This window comes from Colletotrichum fructicola, assembly GCF_000319635.2.
Source record: "Colletotrichum fructicola Nara gc5 chromosome Unknown KSG_Nara_v1_contig06, whole genome shotgun sequence".
Classification (NCBI taxonomy): domain Eukaryota; kingdom Fungi; phylum Ascomycota; class Sordariomycetes; order Glomerellales; family Glomerellaceae; genus Colletotrichum; species Colletotrichum fructicola.
In genome coordinates, this window is record NW_027094056.1 from 2,063,955 (window position 1) to 2,072,813 (window position 8,859).

General features: G+C 57.3%; 2 protein-coding genes across 2 annotated transcripts; one reads left to right on the forward strand and one right to left on the reverse strand.

Moving 5' to 3' along the window:
- On the forward strand, positions 1-1,096 carry CGGC5_v010869 (uncharacterized protein; the record flags this gene model as incomplete). Its single annotated transcript, XM_032020582.1, has 2 exons — positions 1-349; positions 528-1,096. 2 exons carry the CDS (start codon positions 1-3, stop codon positions 1,094-1,096), a joined length of 918 nt encoding a protein of 305 aa, XP_031892653.1.
- Positions 1,097-4,100: 3,004 nt separating this feature from the next.
- Positions 4,101-5,769, reverse strand: CGGC5_v010870 (uncharacterized protein; the record flags this gene model as incomplete). Its single annotated transcript, XM_032020571.1, has 5 exons — positions 4,101-4,735; positions 4,968-5,201; positions 5,265-5,435; positions 5,556-5,609; positions 5,688-5,769. The coding sequence occupies 5 exons, from the start codon at positions 5,767-5,769 to the stop codon at positions 4,101-4,103; spliced, it is 1,176 nt and encodes a 391-aa protein (XP_031892654.1).
- Positions 5,770-8,859: the final 3,090 nt, after the last annotated feature.

Here is an 8,859-nt window from a genome sequence, read left to right on the forward strand (position 1 = left end):
ATGCTGGCAAGTTTGACAACCAAGATGGCCCTCAGGAAGGTGGGCCTCAACAGCAAGTCCTTCGACTTTAGCGGCGGCGGCTCCACGGACTCCAAGTCCAAGAGCGGGAGCAACGCGGGCCTGGATGACGTCGAGGCCGAGAACACAAACGGCGGCTGGCCGGCGTGGATGTCGATGAAGTCCCTGCCCATCACCGTCGCCCCGTGGTTCTCCCCGCCCCCGCCCCCGGTCCCCGTCGCCGACCCGCCCAAGATCGGTGATCTCGCCCCGTTGGACCGCGACAGGAAGCTCGAGTTCGGCCGCGGCAGACCGGTGCTCGTCGTCTTCCTGCGGTGTGTCGGCTGTGCCTGTACGTCTGATCTGTCTTTTACCGCACTTACACAGACCCTTCCCTTCCCTTACGCGACCTGCATACTTGCTCCCGTCACCTACATATGCAGCCCAACCAACACCCCCTTCTTGTTGGGATGATCCCATTCGACATATTTCTGAAAGATCACATGCTAACTAACCTCTTCCAACAACAGTCGCGCAAAAGACCTTCCTGGCCCTCCGCACACTCGCCAACAAGCACGCAAACAACCTTACCTGTATCGCCGTCTCCCACTCCTCCGCGGCCGCTACGCAAAAGTGGGTGGACCTGCTCGGCGGCGCCTGGAACGTCCAGGTCGTCATCGACGAGGACCGCGCCATCTACGCCGCCTGGGGCCTCGGCCTCGGGTCCGTCTGGTACGTCTTCAACCCCACGAGCCAGATGCAGGGGTTCAAGGAGAAGGGGTGGCTCGGTGAGAAGGTCGCGGGCGCGATCCAGCGGACGGGAGCGGCCGGGCCGTCGGCGAGCGGGGCGTCTGCTGCTGCGCCGCCGCTGCAGAGGAGGGGGACGTCTGCGAGTGGCAAGGGCGCGGCGGCCGCGGATCCTGCGGCCGATGGGGTGCCGGCCGAGGTGGAGGGGCCCAGCACGGTTATGGGGAACAAGTGGCAGACTGCGGGCGCGTTTGCGGTCGACGGGCGGGGGACGGTGGTCTGGGGCGGCAAGGCGTTGAGGGCTGACGATCCCATGGACTTGGGTGCTGGGTGTGCAGCGCTGGGGTTGTGATGAGGCTGTTGGATGGTGAACGGCTCGGCGTTGGGATCCGTTTGATACACTTAGTTTGGGGGGTACAGGCGTACGGGTTGGTGGCGATTCATGTTGGATAGCGTCTTGTTTTCTTGCTAGTTGGAAATGAACTTGATGTCAAGTCTAAGCTGTTGGTTGGAACGTGCAAGTTCAACTACTAGTCTTGTTATGTTGGTCAGTGAGACCATGCTCTTGTGACTTGATTGGTTTGCGTCGGTCCGGAGGAGTTGGTTGTCTGCAAGAGAGCTTTGTGAGGCGTACCGCCAAGTCGACAAGTGACTTTATTAGAGCTCGTTGGTTGGATATTGGTCCACTGTGACAAGACACCTTGGACGATATTCGATACCAATCACCTTGTGCAACGGAGTTGCCCAGATTTGACATCTGAGTCACGCCGAAAGCCAACATATTGACCATCCAACATACGCTTCGTACACTTGATTCTCCGAGACTGACTAGCCCGTCTTGAACTTCAACAGCTATTGGCTTGTTGCCTTTCTCGTGTTGGTCCCATCCTCCCTGTTACTCAGTTACGTATCCCCAAGCTTCCCAAACAACGAGGAGCCAAACAGTGACACAAAGTCAAAGTCACTAGGACATATCCTACATCGTACCGGCGTCCAGATGTAAACCAACGCCAGTTGGAACTCCAGCTTGAGGCCCCCTCCTCTCTCTATGGCTGGAGAGTACGTCCCGAAAGAACAATGCTCAACTCAAAATCTCCTCGCAGGGCAGCCTACCTTACCTAGTATTCCAACAAAGCATGGGTCTATATTGCCATCACATGCTAAAGGGTCAGCCAGAGAAGAAACCCGCGAACCCTGATGGGCTGCTTCCGTCTGGGAGAGACAGGCCACAACATCGCCAACCCGTCAAGGTTCTCTCTTTCTCTCCTCGCTTCCGCACGCAGGCCAAAAACGCCTCAATCGTCATCCCAAACACTTTTCTTCTCCTCCGACCCGCACGAAGTGACTTCACTGCGTCGAAAAAAAAGCAACCTGTCAAAGACGTCATCACCACAAATAGAAACAAAAAACGCCTCAATAAACATAATCCATGTGGCCAAACTAAAATGCCTACCTTAACAAACCCCCTCTTAATCCCCCACCCATTTCTCCAAGCCACACACACGCACAAGAACCAAAGTGTGGGGGTCCGCCCGGCCACACATCCTGCGCCCGGGCCTTTCCCCCCTCCCCTCCCCATACCGCGGCGCGGACCGCAAGCCACAAGCAACCACCGCCCGGGTCGCGGCGAGGTCAGTGTTTCGATCCAACGTTCTCCTACCTACCTTAGGTACTCTACTCCGTACTCCCGCCCTTCCCCAAACCTGGACCAAGGCCCGTTGGCGAAAATCCACGGTCGAATAACCTGCGGCCCATAGAGGTACTTCTACACAAGATGAGGCCAAAACTGCATACACCGAATCCCATCCGTGACAGTGACTACATTTCGGGTCGGGCCCCAACCCGACCCGGCCGCCCTGGGTCCGGCCGCGGTAACAGCCGCAGGCAGACCTCTTCGGCGTCCTCACGGCCCAATAACCAACCGTTCCAACACATTTTACACTTTCCCTCCTCCTCCTCCCATCTGCCATGGACACGGAACCAGCTAGGCAAGTCCCGAGCCGGCCGCCATCCCGGAGAGAGTTGGCAGTAGCAAAAAAAAATCTACCTCGCCATTCGGGAAAACTCTCCCAGCCCAGAGAGAGGGGGGCGATAACACCTCACGCCGTACCAACGCAACGTCCAAGGTTCCGCCCCGAGACTCAAGGTTCGGCCCTTGGGGGTGCGCGGGTTCAGACTCTGATCCGCGTACACCACCCACTAGCTAATTTCTCAAATGTCATATTACCATTGACTCGACGGAAAATGTCGCCATAGAGCCAAATTTACAAGATGAACACGCGGACGGGACAGAATTTGGGGGGGACAAAAAAAGCATGTTTGTTTTCATTAGATTGCCTGCTCCAACCTCAGAGCAAAGCGTGCAAAGAGTAGCATCCGAGTCCGTCCCTCTCCAACGCATCCGATGTTGATCTATCCACCCCGAACCCCGTCTTGATGTAGTCAAGTTCCCTTTCGTTTCCCAGTTCAATAAAGGCGCGAGAACCCTATTACGACTCGGTGTGGTCTCCCGTTGTTCGGGATCCCGTTCGGGTGCCGAAAAAAGGCAGAAAACTCCCCACGACGCGACCTCCAGTGAGAAACCCCGAGAAGCAGAAAAGGAGAAAAAAGAGTAAAGAAAAGGAAAATATCCCCCCATGAGAAATGACAACCCACAAACACCCCGTATCCCAAACCCCTGTTTTTTGTGATTTTATCGCCGCGTGAAGAGAGAGTCGTCTCTGTGTGCTGTGTCAACTCCCCGGATGTGCGTTTCCCAGTCCCAACCCATTCGAGTTAAACCAGTATCGAGATCCACGCCCACGCCGATGTATGCTCGCAATTTCGAATCATAAGGTTGCCCTTCGTCGCTTTTTGGCACCCGAATTCATCCCATGCCCAGCTCCGAAGGACAACGTTCCCAAGAACCAAAAAAAAAAGTCGTTCCCGCTCCGTGCTCGCCTTCGCCAGAATTCCCAGATCATCCGAAACATTCCCAGACGCTGCGATATTCCCGCCGAAGCTTGTGTCAAACCCGAAGCCAACTCGTGTGTAAAACCCCTGTCCACGCCCATGTGACATGCATCTCTTTTTCCCGTAGCAATACTTTCGACTCCGTGATTGCAGAATGCGGTTCGTGTAAAAGAAAACTCCTCAAAAGATGCCGAAAAGACACCCTCACTCCGAATACCGTGTTGAGCCCGAGGTATATATCAAGTTTTCCGTGTCCGAGGAGAAAATCAATCCAGACCGAAAACAAACTAAAAAACCACCCACGTAAACGGTTAAGTCATCAAGCCCCTTTTTTTCATTCAGTCTGTAGATGCGCCGCGGCGCTGTCTCCTCGGAGGGGTCTTTGGATTGGGCGTCTGGGTTTCCTAACCCCAGACGCTAGCAGGAGGCTGGCTCAGTCCGGAGGACTGAGGGCCCCAGACCCCATTGCCACGGCCCCAACCGCCGGGAGAGGCGAGGGGGGTGGTGGATCGCTTCGAAGACGAGTTCGAGGCACCAGTCGGGGTGCCGGAGGGACGAGTACCGATGGGAGCAACCGTCTGGGCCGGCTTGGATCCCGGCATCTCCTGGCGAGGGGGGGAGCCACCAGGGGAAGAGTTGTTGGTACGGGCGGCGGCCTGGCTCACAGCAGACTCGAAAGCGCTCTTGTTGTTAGGAGCGTTCGGCTGAGGGCTGGCAGTGCTGCCAGCACGAGAGCCTTGCTCGCCCGGGGGACCAGCGATGGGACCGGGGCCGTCAGTCACAGAGACGGGCGTGTTGGCATCACCGTGAGGAGGGGGACCGCGGGTGATGTCGTACGTCAAGGGCGACTGGCCCCGCAGGCTGGAAGGACCACTGTGTCCAGGCACGCCAGGACGCACGGCGCCAGTCTCGTCGACGTAGCCTCCCTTCTCGGCAAACTGGCCCTCGCCGTACAAGGCGCTCCGCTGCCGAGCGATAAGCTCGCGAGTCTCCTCCTCGGACATGGCCTTGTTGCCGTAGGGGATGTCAGAAACGACAGCTGCGCGCACGTTGTGGTTAGCCTAAAGTCCTCTCAATTGCCCATGTCTTACGTGAAGGGGTGGGACAGGAAGGTCTTTCAGGGAGACATCTCTCGACAGTAACATGACGGGGCAGCAGGATGTTGCATGATGGTGAAACCCCTCGGCCTGAATTATCTATTTTTTCTTCTTCTTTGCTGTCTCCCCTGTGGACAATGAAGTTTGTGTGCTATACAGTAGAGGGCGGCCTACTTCGCTGGTATTGCTGCTCAGTGTGGAGGTTGCGCAGCTCCCGCTCCCGTTGAGCGGCCATCCTTCTCTTGGCCTGCATCATCTGTTCCGCGTCGTTGGATCCTCGGGAGGACTGGTGGCGCTGAGAGGCGTAAAAGTTTTGGAGGTTCGAGTTCGGGTGGCCTCGGGCATCATCGAACTGGTTCATCGAGTGCGGTCGCGGACCGGCTCCAGCTCCAGCTCCCATGCGTCCGGCTGCGAGGTCTGCGTCAGCAGGGGAAGGCCGCGGATTTGCCCGCCAAGTGCGAGCAGACTTACTGAAGTCGAGAGACTTTCTGGCGGGACCAGGACCAGCAGGGCCCATCTTGGGGCCGCCAGGGGTTGGGTACTCACGTCGACCGCCCATTCCGTAAGACTTCCCGCTCTTGGCGAGATTCTCGTATGCACGATCAACCTCTGTAGGCCTAGCAGTCAGTGTCCGTACCACATCTAAAGTATCATCTCGTCAGCTGGGTCTTCCTGCGCGCGACGCCTGCCGGGCGAGAGTCCGCAGAGAAACTCGCGCCGGGCTGACCGTCGGCCACGCGCTGGAGAGAACAGTAGACCTACCCTCGAACTGGTAGAAGAATGCGAAGTCGTCCTGAGCCGTGGGGCCGCTGGCACCTGTTGACGGGAACCTCGAGTCAATTCCGGTTTCCGATTGTTGTTGAATTTGGCGATGTTGCGACTGGGCCGACTCACCAGCACGGACAGGAGGCGCTTGGTGTTCCCAGTTGTTCTGACCGGGATTGGACCATTGAGGGTTGTTCTCGTAGTAGGACATGATGGCGGTGCTGGTGGTGCTTCGCTGGAGGTCAAACCGGAAGGCCGCTGACGGGTCTGTCTGAGGGATTTGAGGCTCGGAGACCGAAGAGGAGGCTGGACTCGATTATGTCTTTGTTCTTCGAAGTCGAATTAGTTGAGATAGTCTCAAAGCGACGTTCGGGGCCGAAGGCGCGGATGGGAAGCCTTGGAAGAACGGTGTCGCAAATGGATGGGTGGAAGGCGCCGTGGTGTCAGGGGAGAGGCCAACGGGGAGGGACAGGGAAAATAAATTTTCTGGGTATGGGCGGCGCCGCGCTTAAATGTCTCGCGGCTTTTTTTGCGCCGGGGGTGCGCAACGAACAGACAGGGAAACCACTCACCAAAGGGGAAAAAAGAGGGACGGGGTTGTTTCCAGATGTCGTTGCGCGGAAATGTCGAGTCAACGGCCGGCGATGTTGCAGACGCCAGGAACAGGACCAGAGGAAACAAGACGGTTGGCTTCAAATGCGCGCGTGCGAGAGAGTGGTTTTCGGAGTTTGAGAAGGAGTCGGAAACTTGTCGACGAAGGTGGCGGCGACGGCAAGGACGACGACGTGTGCGTTTTGGGGCGGGCGACAAGAGAGTGTGTGGGAAGCGACACTACACGGCGGCGAACTGGCGGGTCGAGTCGGGTCTATGCCTAATGAGACGGTGCGGGCGGTGCGGTGCGGTACGGTGCGGCCAGGTTGGCTGGAGTTTTGGCGGCAGTGGGTGCTTCTTCTCTTGCTTGGGAGGGTTGGCCTTTTTTTCAGACGGATGCTTGCTTGTCCTTCAGACCGTGGCGAGGGAATGAGTTACTTGAGGCAGGCAGGAGGAGGGCAGGGCAGGGAGAAAGCCACAAAGAGAGTGATGATGATGACTCTTGTTTGCTAGTGCAACCGATCCCAGGTGGCAGGAATTAAGAAAAAAAAGGACGAGAGGTGAGAAAAAAAAGAGTGGGAGAGCAAGGGAAGGCACACACAACACACGCACACCACACACACGCACACCACACACACGCACACCACACCGGACACCTCAGTCGTGGACAGACACCCACCTCAGGAACCGCAGGTAGCCAACGCGGAAGGCAGAAACGGCAGTCGCTGCTGCGTGGACGGAGCAGGCTTGCGCTGCAATTGGAGTTCGGCAGCAACAGGACTCCAGCCAAGGAAAGAGTGGAGGTCTAGGAGGAGAATACCAACGGGAGGTGAGTGAGGTGCCTTCCTACTGCGTAGGTAGGGTACTGCCTGGCTGGGTATTCGTAGCTAGGTACATAGGTATTCGTAGGGGCAGGCAGGAGGCAGTAGTAGGAAGGAGGTAAGGTGAGGTCAGGAAGGGGGGGAGGGGGGTGGGTGAGGTGCCAACCGGGATGGCGAGGAGCACTAGCACCGCGAGGGAAAGGACGCTGGGGCAGACAGGCAAGGGCCAAGCACAGCACACACACAGCTGCAGAGCAGAGCAGAGCGCGCCGGACACTTGCCTCCCACCTCACTCACAGCAAAGTGGACAACGCCCACACCAGACGTCAATTCCGTGGAAGTCGAAGTCGAAGTTCGAAGGTGGAAGGGGACGTATGGATGTGGACGGGGATGTGGATGGGGAAGGGGGTGTGCACCGAAACAGGTGCGGGAAAGAGCGGCCTGGGACCGACGGGGACACACACACACACACACCACCACACACCATACAGAGGACGGCTACACTGGGGACGTATTCGTAGATTCTGGGACTGGGACTGGGACTGGGACTGGGATTTGGGGGGCAGGGGAGGGGGTAGGAACGATGAACGGGACGCTATGTACCTTAGCATGCAGTAGGCGTTGGCGGCGCTGGCACGGGAGGAGAAGGGGAAGAAGACGACGACGGGGTGGGGGTGGCCGAACAGGAGGACCTGCTAGCACTGCATCAGGCTGGGGAGGTCTTCGTGCTTCATTGGAGCCGTGTTGGTGTTGGTGGTGAGATGTGTGTAAGAGCGCCGTTCAATCTCCTTCTCCTTGTGCGTGATGTTTGCCTCACCACGGTCTGCAATACCTATCTGGATGACTCGGATCAAATTTTCAAAAGCCCATCTCTATTTCCGGCACGCCTGCTTACCTAGGTAGGTTCCTACCTGCCTCCTGTCGCCTGCATACTCTGAACCAAATACCTGGGCCGGCTCAACGGCGGACAGACAAGGCCCCAGGAGACTGGACTGGACAGGACTGGACTGACTGGCCGAGAACCGTCGCCTGCCCCCGGATTCCTCTCCGAAATACTGGGTTTCCGTCTCCCTTTTTTTTTTTGACTCCGTGCTCCCAAGAATTTTGAAAGTGTCTGGTGATTACTCGCCGACATCCCACACACGGCGAGGGAGACGGTGTCCCGGACACAAGCAAGTCGAGACGACATGAGACAAGACACTTCCTTCAGAGGCACGTACCGCAGCACAGCCAGTCGGTAGGGAACGGTTGAATGTGAATCGCGTTCTGCCGACCTGCTGCCCAGTCTAATCATTTTGCATTTCGGGATTGCCCTTGAATAGCTGAAGAAGCCCGCCTACTGTGCAGTACCGATTCTCTCCTTTCCTACTGTCGCTTTCCAACCCGTTTCCTTCATCTGATATCTCGTCGTTAAACGGCTTGGACCTTCACCAGCGCTACAGTAAGTACAAAGTATCTCCGAAGGAGGAGTGAACCCCGCAACGGGGTGAGAGAGGGGGGCGTGTTACGATAAAAAGAAGAAAAAAAGCCGAGGAAGCTTGTGGAGGGCTTCTTTGTTACTGACCGGCTCCCTGTCCGCGCTCTCCAAAAAACGAGATTTCGACGTCGGTTGTCGCCTGTGGCCAGTCGCCAGACGCTATTGCCAGCATGCGGTTGTCGGGGATAATTAGGATTCGACATCGCGTGGGAAAGACGCAATCAGTTGAACATAATCTCCCAGTGACCCATCAGCAGAGTTCGTGGGCGAACCAGGGCGAAGTCAATGTCGACGGGCGATCCACTGGAGAAGCACCGCGAGATTGAGATGGAGAAATTCCCTACCTGGTCTTGTTAGTCTCGTCGCCCGCCGCCCCCCTTGGATCGATCTCAGATTCATGTCTCCGGCCAGG